General features: G+C 35.7%; 2 protein-coding genes and 2 non-coding genes across 5 annotated transcripts in view; all 4 read right to left on the reverse strand.

The window, feature by feature from the left end:
- Positions 1-872: 872 nt before the first annotated feature.
- rps13 (ribosomal protein S13) lies at positions 873-5,429 on the reverse strand. The gene is made up of 6 exons (XM_059336032.1): positions 5,322-5,429; positions 4,762-4,810; positions 4,591-4,669; positions 2,394-2,563; positions 1,463-1,563; positions 873-947 (listed from the first exon to the last, which is right to left on the reverse strand). Exons 1-6 carry the CDS (start codon positions 5,342-5,344, stop codon positions 914-916), a joined length of 456 nt encoding a protein of 151 aa, XP_059192015.1. The 5' UTR covers positions 5,345-5,429; the 3' UTR covers positions 873-913.
- LOC131974047 (small nucleolar RNA SNORA19) lies at positions 1,180-1,310 on the reverse strand. The gene has a single exon (XR_009394619.1). It is a non-coding gene; the product is annotated as a small nucleolar RNA SNORA19 (small nucleolar RNA).
- Positions 1,775-1,905, reverse strand: LOC131974048 (small nucleolar RNA SNORA19). Its single transcript, XR_009394620.1, has one exon. It is a non-coding gene; the product is annotated as a small nucleolar RNA SNORA19 (small nucleolar RNA).
- Positions 5,430-9,255: 3,826 nt separating the features above from the next.
- Positions 9,256-20,296, reverse strand: part of pik3c2a (phosphatidylinositol-4-phosphate 3-kinase, catalytic subunit type 2 alpha) — a 105,626-nt gene continuing 94,585 nt past the window's right edge. For both annotated transcript variants that reach the window (XM_059335330.1, XM_059335329.1), the window contains exons 26-33: positions 18,064-18,173; positions 14,995-15,202; positions 14,447-14,571; positions 13,842-13,959; positions 13,240-13,321; positions 12,284-12,390; positions 12,065-12,190; positions 9,256-10,925 (exon numbers count right to left, since the gene is read on the reverse strand). In XM_059335330.1, the coding sequence (XP_059191313.1) occupies positions 10,743-10,925; positions 12,065-12,190; positions 12,284-12,390; positions 13,240-13,321; positions 13,842-13,959; positions 14,447-14,571; positions 14,995-15,202; positions 18,064-18,173 (1,059 nt within the window). In that variant the 3' untranslated portion in view covers positions 9,256-10,742. The remainder of the gene's footprint in view (positions 10,926-12,064; positions 12,191-12,283; positions 12,391-13,239; positions 13,322-13,841; positions 13,960-14,446; positions 14,572-14,994; positions 15,203-18,063; positions 18,174-20,296) is intronic.

Raw genomic sequence — 20,296 nt, forward strand, 5'->3', positions numbered from 1 at the left:
CATCTTGCCAATGTATCTTACCTACAAAATTTTCTTTTTAACTTGTCCTTGTTCTATTGTGTTTTTTCTATTGTTTTTATTTATTCTACCTTAGTATTTTATTCTTTTGTTTTATTGTACTTAAATACCAGACTACTGTGACAACCGAATTTCCCTTCAGGGATGAATAAAGTAATCTATCTAGTACAATTTTTAGAAGAAGAATTCAACTTTGCAAAACTCTGGCATTATATATTTATACTATACACTTAACCTACTTATATACAGTTATGTACATTATTGCATTTAATGCAATCATAAATCCCATTTTCAGTATTAGATTCTTCAGGTTTTTAAGAGTAAAATACCTAAATCAATAATTCCCAGATCGTCCAAGCCTTTATCATGTTTAAACTGTAAAGTATATAAACTATAAAATAATTTGCAAAACAAGTTAACATGATTAATTTATACCCACAGCTATGCTATGTATATTCACTTTTTTTTTTTTTTTTTACAAGCCATTCATAATTCCATTCTTACCAGAATGACACCTGATTGTTACTTGCAGTATTCAATGAGTATATGAATTTAAGCATATTCCCTAGCATTAAATCATTTGAAATGAAGCATTTTCCAAACATTCAAGATCTGGCATGAAGCCTGGATTAGTTGTACATTGTATAAATTCACATTTTTCATGCTCATTTCTCATTCTGGAATGGGAGTGACTTAAAACTAAAATTTCCTTCCTGGGTCAATTATGTATTTCTGAGTTTAAATTATATAAAAAGGAAATATTCAGACATTCATTTTTTAAAGCTACATTTCAAAATTCATTTTAAGAACTAGATCTGTTAAACTGGTAATTAAAAAAAAACACATCAGAAAAATCCCATTTAAATCGTTTTATTAATCCAAAAAGTGAACATGTTTATGCCACCAGAGCAGAAGCTGTAGAGGACTCACTGTGAACAGAAAGAAAACACACCGTTAGAGGGAGCACGCCTCACAATCACCACCACAGCAAGAGGAAACAGGCTCCATGTCAAAAGGCAGGCTCTACTTCTTACTATTAATAATAAATGACAATCCAATTATTGTTATAATGCAAAAATAATGTGACCACAGAGTTGCAGTTAATCAAATGCCCTGAACATTAATAAATAAAGTAGAAAACACTAATTTAGTGCTTCAGTTCATTGTGTGAAGGGGACTGGCAGAGGTGGCACCATGTAGCCACTCTGCTAATTTACCTCCAGCTTTTTTCTAGCACAACAGAAATATCACAACTCTCAAGAACAAGAAGAGCAGGACAATGATTTGTGCATCTTTCTAAGTATACAGCCCACAAAAAAACAACTGGTCTCTCTAGTCAAAGTTAACTTTGTCACCATTTTTTGATAAAAAAAACACAAATAGTAGACTTTTCAAAACAAATATGAATATAGTAAAAGGTTCCTAAAGCAGAATGGATACGTACTACTTCCAGTTGGGGGCCAGTACTCTCTTGGTCTTGTAGTAACGGGCCAGCCTGTGGATCCTGCTCTCGATGAGAATCAGGCGGAACTTGGCATCCTTGTCCTGCAGGAACAGTAACAAAATGTTATCAAGTGGAACAATAATGTATGGACTGTGCAGTAAAGCGATAAACCATGAGGGCGTGGTTTACAGTGATTTCACAGCAGCTAAAGATCATTGTAGCACATTCACTACTGCTGTGTTTCCTTTGCATCTTTTACCAGGAGCATTTTGATCTTAATGCCAATTTTTAAACACATCCTTTGTTTAATTTAACTGTGTGAAGGGGACTGGCAGAGATGGCACCAAGTTGCCACTCTGCTAATTTACCTCCAGCATTTTTCTAGCACAAAAGAAATATCACAACTCTCAAGAAAAAGAAGAGCAGGACAATGATCTGTGCATCATTCCATGCATATAGTTAGGAATAGTAGTAGAGGTATATTGTATAGGAAACTGCTGGTTGCAAGCATGATATATTTTTTTTAAAGCACAAAATTAATTTCATAATAAATATTTGGCACTTTTAAAAAAAAACCACTTGCATTTCTGGCAAACCTATTATAATTTATTATATCATTTTTGGAGGGCATTTGTTTATGCTTTATTAGATAGTGAGAGAAAATGGTAGGACGAGACAGAGGGAAGACATGCGGTAGGGGGACCTCAGGCCAGACTCAAACCTGGACTCAGTCTAATTGTGGTGTTAAACATGTTGGTGCTCGCAAATTAGTTTTTTTTTTTTAACTACTCGCATCATATGACAGTGATAAAGAGATGAATGAAGTGGCCTCAGACCCTTCGGTTCACAGTAGAAAACTACACTAGATGCCACTCTAAAAGCGTGTTTGTTTAAATCTTTGACCAGGTTTTTGGGTCTGGTCTTGCCGTACCTTTCTGTTTCTCTCCAGATGCTTCCTGACGGCCACAGCCTTCTTGATAAGGTGGTAGAGATCCTCGGGCAGGTCAGGGGCCAGACCCTTGGACTTGAGGATCCTCAGGATCTTGTTGCCAGTGACGAAACGTACCTGGGCCACACCATGGGAGTCCCTCAGGATCACACCTGGACACGGTGACACACGGGGTTAAAACCTTAGACACTGTATGTTGTGTTGTTCATAGACAATCTGCTTTATTTATGTGTCAATATCAGCCTTGAGACAAAACGAATCAAACAGATTCAGAACCAACAGGTAAACCTGCAGCATCATCTACTTCATCCGTCCATACGAGCAACTGATACGATTGAAACTACCAAGTTTTTTTATCAAACCAGATTTGTAAACATGAGAGCTTGTGACAATGATATTTATCCTGGTATTAAGGTCAAACAAGTTCAAACTAAGATACGAGTCTGGAGCAAGGTGTCAGATATGTCAACATCTCAAATAGCTTCCCTGGTTCAGGTTCACCTGGCTCTATCCTACATTCATTTGTGATATTGATGGGTCAAAGAAACATTCACCCCACAGTAACCACTGAATTTATGCACTGTTGTGTGCAGCATCGTCTGCTTCCATCATTCATTCCTTTTGTTTTGTACTGGGGGATCAGGAGAAACTATTTCACGCCTTAATGTACCACACTGTTACAGATTGTGGCAGTTTAGACTCCCGTCTTAAAACAAACTCAACAACTCTTATAGTTTGTGTCAGAAAGATTCCTGACTTTACTCCTCGACTTTCATACATTGCAATTTTGTACAAAATTATAAGGAAAAAAAAATAGTTGCCTAAACAGCCAAAATTACACAATGTTCTTTAGCAGTTCTTTGTTTTCTTGAAATATAACAAATGGTTTCCTGTCACTGAGCTGCTGAGCAGACAGACTGTTCTTTACTGTGGCCTGTGCTGTTTTCCTACAGTTAACTGGCCATTGGAGCAAAATGATAAAACAGCTGATGTGACAGTCCAACAGAAAGTGCTGGTGCCCCATAGCTGATTAATACAATGGCAAGCAAGCTTCATACAATATATAGATACATAATGCTATACATGTATAGCTGTGCCCAACTTAATGTAATTTATTTAAATTAGATTATACTTTATTGATCCCACAACAGGGAAATTAACTTGTAAGAGCAGCAAAAACAGAAGCAAAAGGTATGACTTGGTGTCAATTAGTGAAACATTCACAAAAATGTGCTATTTTGGATATAGATTTGACCTTCAATATAGAGTTGATCTGTTAAGGTGGTTAACAGGAGTGCAATTTAAAATTAGTATTGACCAGACAATGTAACAGTGGTTACATCTGATGCAGAATACCTGTGGAGCCATCCATCTATTGATCTAAATTCCCTGTTTTTAAAGGCCAATAGCAATACAGTTCTGCAAAAGCAGTTTCGCAAACTAAGATATTAAGTGACAGAATGACAGCACAGTAGTCCTCTTCTTTTAAATAATCTTTTAGCCGGTTAAGCAACTGTTAAGACACAAAAAACAGTAACTTTTCTAGGTCTCTAATAACTCATGACAAAGCTACAGACGCAGGTTTCATTAAACACAGCTGCGCAAATAATCAAAATTAATTGAAATGCCTCCATGGACGAAGATAAGACTTTATTTATCCCACAGTGGGGACATTTAGTCGTCACAGCAGCTCAAGACAGACAAACTGAATAAAGAATATAAAAAAAAAGACATGCATACATTCTATACACCTTATATAAATTATATTATTTCATGTTTGTTTTTGAGAGAGAACTTAATATATGGTGGAATATTCTAATCACAGGGGGTACAGTAGTTATACATTTTTTTGTTGTGTGTCAAATTACTAATTTGAATGTATTGTGGTGCTTCGGGGATGTTCCGTCCAAGAAATTGTATTTTAAATATATTTTTTGATGAAAATAAAGCAAGAACCTTCCCTCCCTTCAATATTATCACAACTGGAACAGTCAAAATAATGACAATTGGATATTTTTCCAAGTCGTGCAGCCTTTAAACAGCCACATGGATTGATAGATATCTGCATTCTGGATACAATGATCACTTTGTCTTCACACTTAGGAGAGCAACACGTTTCTATTATTCTACACAAGCACAAAACAATAAATATTAATATATTAATAATAAGTAAACTCACCGATCTGAGAGGGGGTCAGGCCTTTCTTGGCCAGCTTGAAGATCTGCTCTTTGACATCATCAGATGTGAGCTTCAGCCACTGAAAGTAACGTAGAAATCATTTACCAACTGATAAAACCTATTAATAAATATTGAATATAGAACATATATGTGATAAAGTGTGTAACTCACAGTGGGAACACTGCGCCTGTACGGCAGAGCTGACTGGGACAGGCCCTTTCTGTAGGAAACACACACACAAACTAGTCAGAAACACTGGCAGTGAAGGAAACATTTCAGTTTAAAAACACTAAATAAAGATATTATTCATGTCTGTGTGCAGCTCTGAGCAGTAAATGAAGCTAACGTTAGCTGCAGACTCGTGTTAGCGCTAAATACTGTAAATACTAACATCAGGTGCTTAAGTTACAATGGTTTAATCTCTTCTTCTGTAGTACATTAAAACCTTGCATGTGCTCTGTGGATGTTGACTATATTTCTGTCTAAATTAACCCTAAAGTGGAGCCGATAAACGCGGTTAGCTGGAGCTAGCTGGAGCTAGCTGAAGCTAACAGGAGATGATGTCGGTGAGACGGTCCGGTAATCTAAGTTATTTTCCTGCTTTTAGGCTCGATTAAAGAGCTCAAGTTTGATCCTGGGACGTCCATAACATGTTTATGAATAGTTTAACGCCGTAAAATCCGACCTGTGGACGCATTAAATTAAGTTTTAAGGGTAAAAGGAGAGCTCACCCGGGAGCGTGCATGCGACCCATGATGGCGGTGGAGGAAGAGAGGCCGCACACGCGACAGAAAAAACGGTTTTGCGCCTGCGCCGGATGTGACGCAATGACGCAGAGAGACGCTTATTGACGTCCTTAACGCGATCAAGATGACGATTATTATTATTATCAACTCTTTTTCTTAGAAAATACATTCTACGAACCTTAACTTTTACTGGAAAATACTAGTAAGAAAAAAAAATTATATATATATGAATATAAAAGAGTATTTTCTAATCTTTCCAATGTGTTTTTTATTTTGCATTCCTTCATGTGAATTTGTTAAAGTCAGACCTCCCTTTTATTTATTTTTTAAATAAAAATGATAAAAAAACTGTGAGACTGTGGCCCTATTTAATGTTTTTACTTTAGTTACTGTCTGTTTATTTATGTTGACCCCGTCATATTTTATTTTACTTAATTTATTTTTCTTACTTTTTCAGAACTGAGAAAACAATCTGCAGATTAATCAATAATCATAAAAATAATTAATTACAAACTGGGCGCTCTTATCTTCTGTAGAAATGAAGGTGCTGAGCTATTTTTTCATGTTCATACTGTTATTTTGTTGACAATTCACTGCCACTTTTATATAATGTTTGCACTTCTTGTTTTTTAATTTGGTCTTGGCTGTTTGCTTGCATTTTTTATTTTATACTATTTATGTATGATCTTTATTCTATCCCATTTTATTATTCTATTTTTATTTCCACATCTGTTTTACTCTGTGCTTGTGCTGATGCAACACCTGAATTCCCCCCATGGGGGATCAATAAAGGAATCTTATCTTATTTGTTTTTATGAATATTTACCCACGTATTTGTATTGGTTTAAAGTGAAGTATTATTGTGAATTGTATCACTGTATCATAAATAGATACAATAGATTTTTAAAAAAATGTTATGAACTTAAGCATTTTTCCTCTGACAAATAAATACATAAATAGCCCCTAATAGTCATCAAAATTCACTGATTTTCCCATCATTTTTGTAATACATCTAATTCACATTCAACCGAAACATTTTATTCAAGCACAATTCCAAAGAAGTTGGTCTAAAATGTAAATAAGACAGAATGTGATTATTATCAAATCCCTTTTTTGACTTATATTTAAATAAAATTTGCACATAAACAAAATACAGTCATGGAAAACATTATTAGACCCTTGTTTTCTCTAATATCGTGTTCATTTTAATGCTTGTATATATAATAGCTCAAAATAGTTTAATGTAAGAGCTGATATGTAGACATTTAACATGGTTTTATTGATAATAACCAAAATCATCATTAAGAAAACCATGGAAAATGTCTAGATATTAGCTCTTACATTAAACTCTCATGAGCTATTTTTGTTGTTATCATTATATTTGTCCAAACAAATGTACCCTTAGTTGTACCAGGCATTAAATGCATTAAAATGAATTGACCAAAAAGAAACAAAATGACCAAAAAAGATGCAAAATGACCAATAAAAACACACAAAATGACCAAAAAAAAGACGTAAAATGACCAATAAAAAGACACAAAATGAACAAAAAAGACGTATAATAACAAAAAAAAGACACAAAATTACCAAAAATTAGGTTTAAAGAACAACAAAAAGACACAATTGATAATGATTTTGGTTATTATCAATAAAACCATGTTAAATGTCTAGATATCAGCTCTTAAATTAAACTCTTATCAGCTATTTCTGTTATCATTATATTTGTCCAAACAAATGTACCTTTAGTTGTACCAGACATTAAAATGAACAAGAAACTGAAGAAAACAAGGGTCTCATAATTTTTTCCATGACTGTATTTTATGTTCAAACTGCTAAACTTTAGTTGTTGTACAATACAGACAAATAAAAGAAGACATCATATTTGTTCCAAAAACATTTAATTTGCTTTAGGAAAGAGGGATTACAGTACACACTGATCCATTCGGTTACAGGTCACCAATTAAGAATAAATAACTGGCCATGTTAATACAAACTCTGTTGTTTTCTTTGTACAGTCACTAAAAGAGTGGATCAAGTCACTAATATTCATAGTGTGAGTGATGCTCTCAGATCATAATTGTCTTGTAGATCTTCTCTTAAAAAAACCTTTTTCAGATAAATTCAATTTCTTTATTAAACATTAATAACAACTTTAGGTTTATAGTTAGCGAGTGGAGAGGAAAGCAGCTAATGCTCAGAGTCTTGTTCCCTTTTTAGTGAAGATGTTTTAAGGTAAAGTCGCCTTTTTTCAGCACTGATCCGTGTTCAGATTGCCGGATGTTTCCTCAAAATTCAGAATGTTTTCGCACTTAAATATCGTAAAACGAGGCTGATCTGGACTTCACCGGCAGTTTATTGCTGACATCGTTCCCAGTTACTCATCACGGCGTCATGACACCACATGGACTGGGAGTGTGTGTGTGTGTGTGTGAGAGAGAGTGTGTGTGTGTGTGTGTGTGTCTGTGTGTGTCTGTCTGTGTGAGTGCCTGTGTGTGTGTCTGTCTCTATGTGTGTCTGTCTGTGTGAGTGCCTGTGTGTGTGTCTGTGTGTGTGTCTCTGTCTGTGTGAGTGCCTGTGTGTTTGTGTCTGTGTGTTTGTGTGTGTGAGTGAGAGTGTGTGTGTGTGCGTCTGTGTCTCTGTGTCTGTCTGTCTGTCTGAGTGCCTATGTGTGAGTGCGAGAGTGTGTGTGTTTGTGTGTGAGTGTGTGTGTTTGTGCCTGTGTGTGTGTCTGTGTGTGTGTGTGCACGCGTGTGTGTCTCTGTGTGTGTGTCTGTGCCTATGTGTGTGTCTCTCTGTGTCTGTGTGTGTGTGTGTGTCTGTCTGTCTATCTGTCTGTGTGTGTGTGTGTGTGTGTGAGAGAGTGTGTGTGTTTGTGCCTGTGTGTCTGTCTGTGTGTGTGTGTCTGTCTGTCTGTCTATCTGTGTTTGTGTGTGTGTGTGTGTGTGTGTCTGTCTGTGTGCCTGTGTGTTTGTGTGTGAGTGCCTGTGTGTGTGTGTGTGTGTGTGTGTGTGTGTGTGTGTGTGAGTGTGTGTGTGTGTGTGTGTGTGTTGCTGCCTCTCATCCAGACAGTTGAAACTGTTTTTCTTTAAAAGTCTGAATTGTGGTTTAGAACCACCTGAAGGAAACATGGAGCTGTTTGTTGGTCAACCAGAATCTCTTCATCCAGAGCGAAGACGAGCGCGTCCAAAGCTTATGATACAAAAAGTTCCTCTTTAAGGTGTGAAAACAGTCAAGTAATAAGATGAGAGAGACCTGGTAGTGAGCTTTAGTCCACTGTTACTGAACATCCTGCTGGAGCTTTAAAGAATAGACATCTTTATTTAACCCTCTGGCCCACTTTCATTTACACTTTAATGCTATAATAACTTCACAGATTAATAGTTTTTTCTACTTTTTTCTGCATAAACCTCTTAAACAGCTTCCGCCCTGCTCAAAACCACCAAATGTTTTGGACATTTTAACCCTTTAAATGCCAGTTTGATTGCACGATGTCACTGTTTTTCAAAGAAAAAAACACAAAAATGTAGTTATTTTAGTTATAATATTTTTTTAGGCTGGGGCTTGTTTGTTTTTTTATCACAGCCTCATATCTCAGATATGTGAAAGATTAAAAACAAAATTGATTTTGATGCATATTTAGTTTTTGTGTAGTGTCAGATTTAAAATGGATTTTTATTTTTTTAAAGGGTTAAAATCCTGAAAAATCGTTAAATGTTTGGTAGTTTTGAGCAGAGAGTTGTAAGTTTTTTTACAACATTTACTTACATTTTTGTGTGTTTTTCCTTTGGAAAAACAGTGATATCGTGCAATCAACCTTTCATTTAAAGGGTTAAAATGCCCAAAATGTTTAAACATTTGGTAGCTTTGAGCAGGGCGGAAGCTGTTTAAGAGGTTTATGCAGAAAAAAGTAGAAAAAAAAATATTAATCTATAAAGTTTTTATAGCATTTTGGAGGTGGACATTTTCAGCCCGAAGGGTCGTAAATGTGTACACAGTGTATTATTATTAACCCATCAGAGATATTGAATATTGATATCTGAATTTCAAAAACCTTCTTCCAAAAATCATGTCATTTGCAGTATCAAAGGCAAAATTATTACCAAAAACAAAAGTGAAAAATGACAAAATATGGCTGAAAATGTCCCGAGTGGTTCCAGAGGGTTAATAAGGACATATCACATTGTTAATAAAATATATATAATATATATATATATATATATATAGCAATAAGGCCAAGTTGAGCATTAAAAAGGGATTGTGAGCACAAACGAAGGCACCCTTTGTGTTCAGTGGTTTGATTTCTGTCCTCCTCGTTACTTTTGGCACGTTCTCTGTGATCTCTGGACTCTGTGCTGGACTCGTCTACCCACAAGAAACCCTGATGCCTCCTACTCGTCTATGTAGAAAATAAACAAGGAAAAAAAAAAACTGTAAAAATGAGCCCCCATTCTAGTCCTTAAAAAATAAATGTGTCAATCTATATATACTCTTCTGAAAGTAAGCCGTTTTGGTCCTCTAATATCAAAATGTACAAAACAATTACAGCTCTTCGTTATAGTTTAGGAAAAAGAGAAAGAAAGAGAAAGAGAGAAAGAGAGAGAGACAAAATAAGTGGAGATTGTTTGTCACAGAAACAATCTTTGATTAGTTAAAGAGGGAGATGGTGGAGAGAGGAGAGCAGGCTCCCCTCCAGTCTGCATTCAGCTCATACGGGAAGAAACACTGAAGAAACTATTAGAATTATTTCTGTTTTATAAACCCGACTGTTTGCTGTCCAACCTGGTTCGAAGCTGCAAGGAAACAACGATGAAATTATTTAGGATCGGCTTGTTACAGGACAGTTTACTGCACATTTATTTAGTGTTGCATGTCTTTTTTTTTTAGCAACAAACAGCTGTTTCCTGTCATGATGTCTGAAATTAATAGTTTTTTTTAAAGTGTGGTTGTATGAGGAACTTATCCAGTCAGTGTCCAGGTGCATCTCTATTCATTAGAATCTGATGGGAAAGTCCATTTCATGATTTTTTTAGGCGTCTAAAATATATTTAGCCACAGTATCACACTGCTGAGAGCTTCTAGTTCTCCTGCCTGCTGAGGATAAATACCTCATATAACCACACTTTAATAAATCTGTACGATCCCTTTAGGAACATTGATCGCAACATGATTCATGTGACAGTTTTTGAACTGTTATAAATCAGTTTGTTGGATTTGGAATGAAAATATCACGTCAGAAACCTTCGATTCCTCTCCAGACTTTTGTGTCCTGCTGCTGTATTTTATTAACTCTGCAGTGATATTTGATGTTTTCAGGTGTTCCCGTATGAAGTGAATGCAGCTGTTTGTGTTGCCGTGGAGACGTGGCGGCGTGGGAGAGGCAGCGGGTCGGAGGTGTTGAGGAGCAGGTCAGAAGTAAGGCACGGCCGTCAGTTTGTACCACTTGACCGTCTCCTTGCTGAGGTCAAAGTCTTTGAGTCTGAGCGTGATGCCGCCCAGGAAGTAGTTCTCACGCAGCGACTCGGCGCTGAGCACGCTGAGCTGCAGCTCCCGCAGGCCCAGAGTCTCCTTACTGTAGCCGCTGTACACCAGCTGGGAGGAAGAGGAGAGAGGTGGTGAGGAGGAGGAGGAGGAGGAGCAGGAAGTTCTTATCAGGGTTTAGACCAGGGCTCTCAAACTCAAAGTAGCTGGGGGGCCGCTGGAGGCAGTATCAGAATGACCAAAAAATACACAAAATGACCAAAAAATACACAAAATTACTAAAAAAAGGACACAAAATGACCAAAAAAACCCCCAAAATTACTTAAAAAAGAGACAAAATGACCAAGAAAAGAGACAAAATGACAAAAAACCCCACAAAATTACTAAAAAAAAGACACGAAATGACCAAAAGACACAATATTACCAAAAGAAGACACAGAATTACAAAACAGACCAAAAATTATTTTAAAAAACACACAATTATTTAAAAACGACACAAAATGACCAAAAAAGACACAAAATGACTGAAAAAAGCACTAAATTACTTTAAAAAGACACAACATTACCAACAAAAGACACAGAACTACAAAAAAGACACAAAATTAAATTATTTAAAAAAAACCTGAAATTACTTAAAAAAAACCACAAAATTACTAAAAAAAAAAGACACAAAATGACCAAAAGACACAATATTACCAAAAGAAGACACAGAATTACAAAACAGACCAAAAATTAAAAAAAGACACAAAATGACCAAAAAATACACAAAATTACCAAAAAAGACACAAAATGACTGAAAAAAGCACTAAATTACTTTAAAAAGACCATCAAAAGACACAGAATTACAAAAAAAGACACACAATTATTAAAAAAGACACACAAATATTAAAAAAAAAGACACAAAATTACCAAAAAAAGTAATTAAAGGGACCCATAAACTGTTATAAATTAAAAAACAGGCCTGTTTTTTGTCGTAAACTCTGGAGGCGAGCCCTCTGAATCAGGTATACATTATACATATAGTATATATATATTAGGGCGTGATATTTAAATGATCCTTTTTTCGAGCCGCCACATTTATCAACAGCCGATCATTCTCACGCTGTGATTGGAGAGATACGATCGCTTGATAAATCACACGTGGACCCTGTCGTAAGGGTTTTTTTCACCTGGTTAAATAAAGGAGATTGGATTGGATTGATAGATTTTTGTTGTAGACTTGGTGAGTTAGTAGTTTTTGTGTTTCTCACCATCTCGTTGAAGGTGGGGTTCCTGGTTTTCCTGGAGATCTTGGTCTTGCGTTTGGAAGTCTTGTGTGGATCTGGGAGCAGGTAGGTCTTCACATACGGGTTTGGATCTGTTCCGTCCTCAGAGACCTGAAGGAGAGCAGCGGACACATTAATAGTGTTAGAAGTAAAGGAGCAGCTGTCCCGTCAGTCTAAACCAGTTTACTGGATCATGTCTGTTACCAGATCTCTGATGTGCATGACCATGATGAACAGGTTGCTGTTCCTGTAGGAGATCGACAGCTTCACTTCTCCCTCCACCCGACCAGACGTGGGGCTCAGAGGAGGCTCTGGGGTCACAAACAAGTTAATATAGTTAACAAAAACGACTGAATCACAAAAAATAGAACTGAAAAAAGGTTTTTGTTAATTGGAATTAAAAGATAAAAACGAGAGTTTCTTAAGAAACTAACTGAAACTGTATTTTGTGGCTACAAAACTAACTAAAACTAACTGCCGTTGGAGGCAGTATCAAAATTACTTAAAAAAAGAGACAAAATGACCAAAAAAGACACTAAATTACAAAAAAAAAGAGACAAAATGACCAAAAAATACACAAAATGACCAAAAAAGAGACAAAATGACCAAAAATACACAAAATTATTATAAAAAGGACACAAAATGACCAAAAAAAGGACACAAAATGACCAAAAAAGACACAAAATGACTAAAAAAAGACACAAAATGACCAAAAAAGACACAAAATGACCAAAATGACACAAAATGACAAAAAAATACACAAAATTACTAAAAAAGACACAAAATGACAAAAAAACGACCAAAAAAAGACACAAAATGACAAAAAAAGACACAAAATTACAAAAAAAAAAGGACACAAAATGACCAAAAAGACTAGAAAACTCACTCTAAACAACTCTTTTAAACTCTTAAAAATATGGATTTAAATGGTTAATAAAGGAGTTGTTAATGAAATATAAACAATGTTTATTGGGATTTTTTTAGTTTCTGACACTTTTATATAATTAAACATGCTCAGGTTATTGCTCTTCCTAGAAAAATGAAGATACCAGGAGAGTTAATGATTATCTACTGTAACACTCATATAGTGACTGTGACTAATAGCTGTATGAGGATGAAACGTGCAGGTGTTTAGTAATAATGTTTAATAATGTGTTTACCTGGAGCTTTGGGTGTGGAGTCCAGGCCTTCAGTCTTGTCGTCACGAGCGATCGGATGGAAGAAAGTGTAGACGAGATCACACTGAGACAGAAAACACACGAGAAGATCAGACTTTATTTATCTGCAGTTTAGTCACAGCAGCTCCAGATACAGACACACAGAAAACAGATGCAGATATCTAAATATAGATATAGAAATCAGAATAAGGATTATAACAATATGTGTACCTGTGTGTGTGTGTACCTGTGTGTGTGTGTGTGTGTGTGTGTACCTGTGTGTGTGTGTGTGTGTGTGTGTGTGTGTACCTGTGTCTGTGTGTGTGTGTGTGTGTGTACCTGTGTCTGTGTGTGTGTGTGTGTGTACCTGTGTCTGTGTGTATGTGTGTGTACCTGTGTGTGTGTGTGTGTGTGTGTGTGTGTGTGTGTGTGTGTGTGTACCTGTACCTGTGTCTGTGTGTGTGTGTGTGTGTGTATACCTCTGTGTGTGTGTGTGTGTGTGTGTGTGTGTGTGTGTGTGTGTGTACCTGTGTGTGTGTGTGTGTGTGTGTGTGTGTGTGTCTCTGTGTGTGTGTGTGTGTGTGTGTGTGTGTGTGTGTGTGTACCTGTGTGACCTCTGTGGAGCTCCTCATCAGGTTGTGGACGTAGTTGTTCAGCTCCAGTTTCCTCTTGGCTGCCACCTCTTTGATGTGGGTTCGACCCAGAACCATTTTATTTGGGAAACTACAAACAAAGAGAAAATGTTTAAATTGTAACACAGCAACCTGAAAACATCCCAGAGGGGAAGCTGAGGAGCTGATAGAGGGCTGCTCGTATGAGGGGTTTTAATCCCTCTGAAACATACAGAATGTCTTGCTATTCACACGGTTTTAATCCCTGATGTGTCAATTAAAAAAGCAAATTAATGACAAAAAAAAAATCACTGATTTAGATTCTAAAGACATGAGCCAATAGAAGCATCAGATTACAATCATTACCAATAAAACCATGTTAAATATCTAGATATGAGCTCTCCAATTAAACTCGTATCAGCCATTTTTGTTCTTATCATTATATTTGTCCAAATAAATGTACCTTTAGTTGTACCAGACATTAAAATGAACAAGAAAGCAGGAGAAAACGAGGGTGCTTTAATCATTTTTTCCATGACTGTATAAAAGTTGTCTTCTTGTCCCTTTAATCAGCTGAGTTTCAGTGGAGGAGATGTTACCTGGGCAGCTTCCAGAGGGGGAACAGGATGCTCAGCTTGTTGTGGAGCTCCTGAAACTCATCAAAAGTGCGGAAGACAAACTGAGGCTCGTTGTGGCCTTCTCTCAGGATCCTCACCACGTACGTCTGCAGGGAGGAGATGGACAGGAGGTCAGAACTTTATACACTCAAAAAATATATAGTTTGTGAAATTGGAGAAGGTTAGGTATATTATTAATATATATATTATATATATATATATACACATATATATATATATATATATATACATATATACATATATATATAATTATAGTTATAGTTTTATATATATATGGTAATGAGCAGATTTATTCATTACATAAAATCTATATATAATACAGTAAATAAGGAATAGAATAAGGACTTAATATCTGAAACCATGTACACCCAAATGAAATAATATTTATTAAAAAAATCTAATTAACAGCACCACATAACAACAAAGTAAATAAAAATGTAAGCATTTTGAAGGACTTCAAGCACCCGTAGGAACCCTGATATCCATATCAGACATGGAGAGGGACTCACATAGTGCTTGTCGGGGTTGTATCTCTTCTGGAAGGAGAAGATGGAGGCGTGGAGGATGCGTCCCTCCTGTTTCAGGGTGTAGGTCTTGGGGGAGAAGGACAGGATGGGCTCGTCGTTGGCCGGCAGGCCGGAGAACCTGAGCTGGGCCAGGTTGTGGATGAAGAAGTTGAACTTGGTGGCCACGCTGCCCAGACTGGACTCAATCAGCCTGTAGAGGAGGAACACAGAGACATGCATGTGGTATTTATTAACCCATTTAGGCCTAAAACGCCTGGAAAAATGCCTGTAAAACCTCTGGGTGATTTTAAAATAAGCCCCTAAAACCTGAAGTTATTCTGTAAATTCAACAGAAGTGTCAACTCTTCCTACTAAATAATAGATTTTTCAGCCTCTGTAGCAGATAGAAATGAAATTCAAACAGTATTTGAGAGCTTATAGCTGTTATATCTGAGCTCCCTCCGCTATAGTCGTCTTCCACCATGATTTCAGTTCTGGAAAAGTCCCATGATGCATTGCAACACTGCCACATGTATTCTCATTTTGTGTCTTTTTGTGTCTTTTTTTGCTCATTTTGTGTCTTTTTTTAGTCATTTTTTTCATTTTATATCTTTTTTTGTCATTTTGTGTATTTTTTTGTCATTTTGTGTCTTTTTATGGTCATTTTGTGTCTTTTTTTGTGTGTCTTTTTCACCGTTTTGTGTCTTTTTTTTGTCATTTTTTTTCATTTTGTGTCTTTTTTTGTCATTTTGTGTCTTTTTATGGTCATTTTGTGTCTTTTTTTGTGTGTCTTTTTCACCGTTTTGTGTCTTTTTTTAGTCATTTTTTTTCATTTTGTGTCTTTTTTTGTCATTTTGTGTCTTTTATTGTCATTTTGTGTCTTTTTATGGTCATTTTGTGTCTTTTTTTGTGTCTCTTTTTCGCCGTTTTGTGTCTTTTTTTTGTCATTTTGTGTCTTTTTTGATAATTTTTTGTCATTTAGTGTCTTTTTTTGTGTCTCTTTTTTGCCATTTTCTGTCTTTCTTTTAGTCATTTTGTGTCTTTTTTAGTCATTTTTGTGATGATTTCAAAGTCCTGGAAAAGTCCCATGTTGCATTGCGACACTCCCACATGTATTCTGATGCATTTCATTGGCCAAGAGACCGAAAATAAGTGAAAAAAAACTACAAATACTACAAAACGACTTAACCTCTTTCCCGGCTTTAATGGTAGAATAACACAACAGCGCCCCCGGTTATAATGGTAGAAATACGGTAATGCTTTCCCGCCTTAAATGGGTTAAACCTGGTAATCGCATTGAAATTGGAATCACTTTTACCAAAATGGCCGGGCCCAGAGGGTAGCATAAACTTGGTCACAACAATAAACACAAACAGACAAAAACATACCCAGGCCTGTCACAATAACACATTTTTTCGGACGATATATTTCCCCAGAAACTATCCTGATAAACGATAGTATTGTTGTATCGCTGTTTAGTTTTATAACCATATTAGAGCATAATAAGTTCATCCTTTTCCACAGCATTTAATTTTTTAATTTCAATAATATTAAACATTGGAATTGTAATGTGGAAAAGAAATATTAAAATATCCTAGATAAATAAAACATAAATAAATAAACTACAACTAAAACAAATAAAATAGACTTTCAGGCTGGTAACAAAACATTACAATGAGATAAACCTTATGTATTATATTATTTTATTATTAAAATAACATATAAACAGCTGGAATGGCTGAAATATAGTTTTGTTTTTTGGGGCAATCTGTACTGCCTGTTAAACATTTGCAGCATTACTTTAAACAAAACACAAAAAAGCACAAAAAGTCAATATATTGAGTCCAGAAAAAAAATATTGTGTCCATTTCAGGCCTAGTCACACACTAGAAATGGGTGGACACACTATGTCCAGTTAAAAATACACTAAAAAGAAAGCAGTTATAATGCACAAAAAGGTAATAAAAAAAAACCGATTTAGGTAAAAAAAAATGTTCAGGAGGAATCAGATTGACAGAGAGCTACTTTCTCTACCTTCTAAAATGAACTTAAACTCCCAGCCAGTCGGTGGAGGTGAAGCTGATCTGCTGTTTTCTCTCTTTGACCTCAAACTGTTTTGACAAAGAAAACTTTTTTGTCCACAAACTCAGTTAAAATCTGACCAAACTGGTTTTATGAAAAACAAAAGTCCACCTGCTGCTGTTCAAGAGTGAGAGAAGTTTCTGTCTGCTGTGATGTGAAACATCAGCTTCTCTTTCCTCTCCTGCTCCTCTGCTGCCACCTGGTGGACTCTCTGTTTGTAGCAGCCAAAATAAAAAGAACTGTCCTCGAACTTTAATGTTTCTAATAACAGAACAGCAGCTCCACACATGAGAATCATCAGCAGAGAGAAAAGAGGCTAGAAGAGAGACTGATTTATAACTTTCTAGTGATTTTTCCAATTTAAAGGCTGTGTAAGAGTCTGGGAAATCACATGTTAAACTTGCCCAAGCTGCAAATGTTTTTTTTACTGAGAATAAGTAGAGAATATATCCTGGATGAGTTCTGGGAGAATAGAAGTTACTGTATTTGTCCAAATGTAAATGCTTTCTGGCGTAAGATCAATATAGAATTGGTGACAATATTTGGGGCAAACATTGCTTTTTATTGGGATGAATTTCTTTTTGGGCTTCTGTATAGCCTCTACATCCTCAAATAAAAACACAAAATACCTTTTTGACATACCGAGTGTAGCTGCTAAAAAAGCTAAAAAAACAGCCCATCTAAAGACGAGAGGTATGACATCATCTATGACATTTTTGTAATGGAAAGAATCACTTTCTCGCCCCGAAACGCCCTTCTTTTGTTTAATATTATGTAACTTTCATTTTTATCTGTTTTACTACTTGCTGTACATGAAAACACCCCCAAGTTCTGTTCATTTGTTTATAACTAGATAAAAATCTGAAAATATGGATCACAACGCCAATTATCATAACGGTGATGACTGCTGTCATGTGCTATTGAAATGTGATTCTAAATAAAGGCAAAATGTAAAAAAAGAAAAGAAAAAAAAGAAGTTACTGTATTTACCTGGTGAAGAAGATTGTTGCCTCGGCGTCCGTGTTGTGCGGCTGCAGAGCATCAAACACGTACTTCAGATCCTGAGAGCCGGTCAGCTCCGGGAGGCCCGACGACGTCATCTGGACACGACCACACCATGAAAGAAGAGATAAACACATGTTCAAATATATATATATATATATATATATATATATATATATATATATATATATATATATATATATATATATATATATATATATATATATATACACACACGATATATGATATATATCCTGATATCTTTATCTCAAAGTGAGAGCAAATGTTCAGTCAAAGCCAAATATGACATGTCACAAGTAGTTTTATTTAAACCATTTATTTAAGTGAACATAAATACTGTATAACAACAGGAGAACCTTTTTTTTTTTTTTTTTTTTTTAAATCAAAGCTCCATAAAGTGCACATTTAAATAAAAAAATATCTTAAATAAAAATAGCCTATGAAATATAATAGGCCAATCTTTTTTCTGAAATAAATATATTTATATGAGAAAAGAATAATGAACATTACAAAAGAACCAAATTGGACAAACCCTAGTAAGGGCAGCATTTATATATAAAGACAGAAAAAAATGGAACTATATCGATATATGTGATATGGTCTAATTCCATATCACATTTAAAAATATATCTATATATCATCCAGCCCTAATTTATGTACATTTTTTTGCTCCTGTCACATTTTACTCACTGTGGCCTCGTTTCTTCAAATAACCCTATATATATATATATATATATATATATAAATATATGGTTATTTGTTTCTCCAGTTAATGGGCAGATTTATTCAATTCATAAAATCTATATATAATACACTAAATAAGGAATAGAATAAGGACTTCATATCTGAAACCATGTACACCCAAATGAAATAATATTTATAAAAAACATCTAATTAACAGCACCACATAACAACAAAATACTGTCATAATATAATGACTTTTGAATGTTGTTTTAATTGTTATACCTCATGTTGAGCCCTCTGAACTGTCTCAGTATTTAAAAAACGGCCTCAGCCCTTTAGGAATATAGTTTACAGCAGAAACAGCAGGAGGCTGTAAACTACAGCGACATTTCCAGGACAAGAGTGAAGCTCTGATTTATAATGAAGGAGCAGATTTTTCCTTATTTTGGCTCTTGCAGGTGCAAAATAAATGAGTTTTTTTCTGCTAAACAATGAGGACAGAAATGCTGAAAACAAGTCAGCTGCAAGAACAAGAATCTGGAACAACCACAACCAGAGCTGCAACCATTCACTGAGTTATCAATTAAAAATGGATCTTCCATTATTTGGTTTATTGATTAATTGTACTTGTTTCATTATAAAATAACAAATTCCCCCTGATTCCAGTTTCTGCATCTGCAGCTTTTCTCTGTTATATATGATTATAAACTGAATATATTTGGGGTTTATAGTTGGTTGGACAAAACAAGAAGAAGGTTTGACCTTTGACCTTTTACATTTGGGAAACTGTGATGAAGATCTGAATAATCTGCAGATTAGTGCAACAATTTAAACTAAATGCAAACACCTGTGTGTGTGTGTGTGTGTGTGTGTGTCTGTGTGTATAAATCATGTTTATGCTCTATGCGTGCATACATGAGTGTGTGCGTTCGTTTGTGTGTGTGTATGTATGTGTTTGTAAATAACGTTTATGCTCTATGCATGCATATATATGCGGGTGTGTTTGTGTGTGTTTGTGCGTGTTTGTGCATATGTGTGTGTATGTGTGTCTGTTTGTGTGTGTGTGAACAAATGTTTATGCTCTATGCATGCATACATGAGTGTGTGCATGTGTGTGTGTGTGTTTCTGTGTGTTTGAATGTGTGTGTGTGCATGTGTGTGTGTCTGTGTGTGTGTGTGTGTGTGTGTGTGTGCGTGTGTCTCTATGTGTGTTTGTGTGCGTTTGTGTGTGTATCCATGTGTGTGCGTCTGTGTGTGTGTGTGTGTGTGTGTGTGTGTGTGTGTGTGTGTTTTTAAATAATGTTTATGCTCTATGCATGCATACGTGTGTGTGTGTGTGTGTGTGTGTGTGTGTGTTCTTGTACTTCCTACAAAGTGAGGACCTGAACACATTTTTAACCAACAGAGTGAGGACATTTCAGCCGGTCCTCACTTCTTTAAAGGCTGTTTGAGAGTTCAGACTTAGTTTTAAGGGTTAAAGTTTTATGTCAGTGTTCGGGTTGGACATTTAGTTGTG

This window comes from Centropristis striata, chromosome 6, assembly GCF_030273125.1.
Source record: "Centropristis striata isolate RG_2023a ecotype Rhode Island chromosome 6, C.striata_1.0, whole genome shotgun sequence".
NCBI classification, from domain to species: Eukaryota; Metazoa; Chordata; class Actinopteri; order Perciformes; family Serranidae; genus Centropristis; species Centropristis striata.

Coding starts and splice junctions, on each gene's coding strand:
- rps13 (XM_059336032.1), bottom strand. CDS start 5,344: ATGGGTCGCATGCACGCTCCCGG. Junction 4,670..4,761: donor ACAGGCGCAGTGTTCCCACT/GTGAGTTACACA, acceptor CGTTACTTTCAG/TGGCTGAAGCTCACATCTGA. Junction 948..1,462: donor CTGGCCCCCAACTGGAAGTA/GTACGTATCCAT, acceptor TTCTGTTCACAG/TGAGTCCTCTACAGCTTCTG.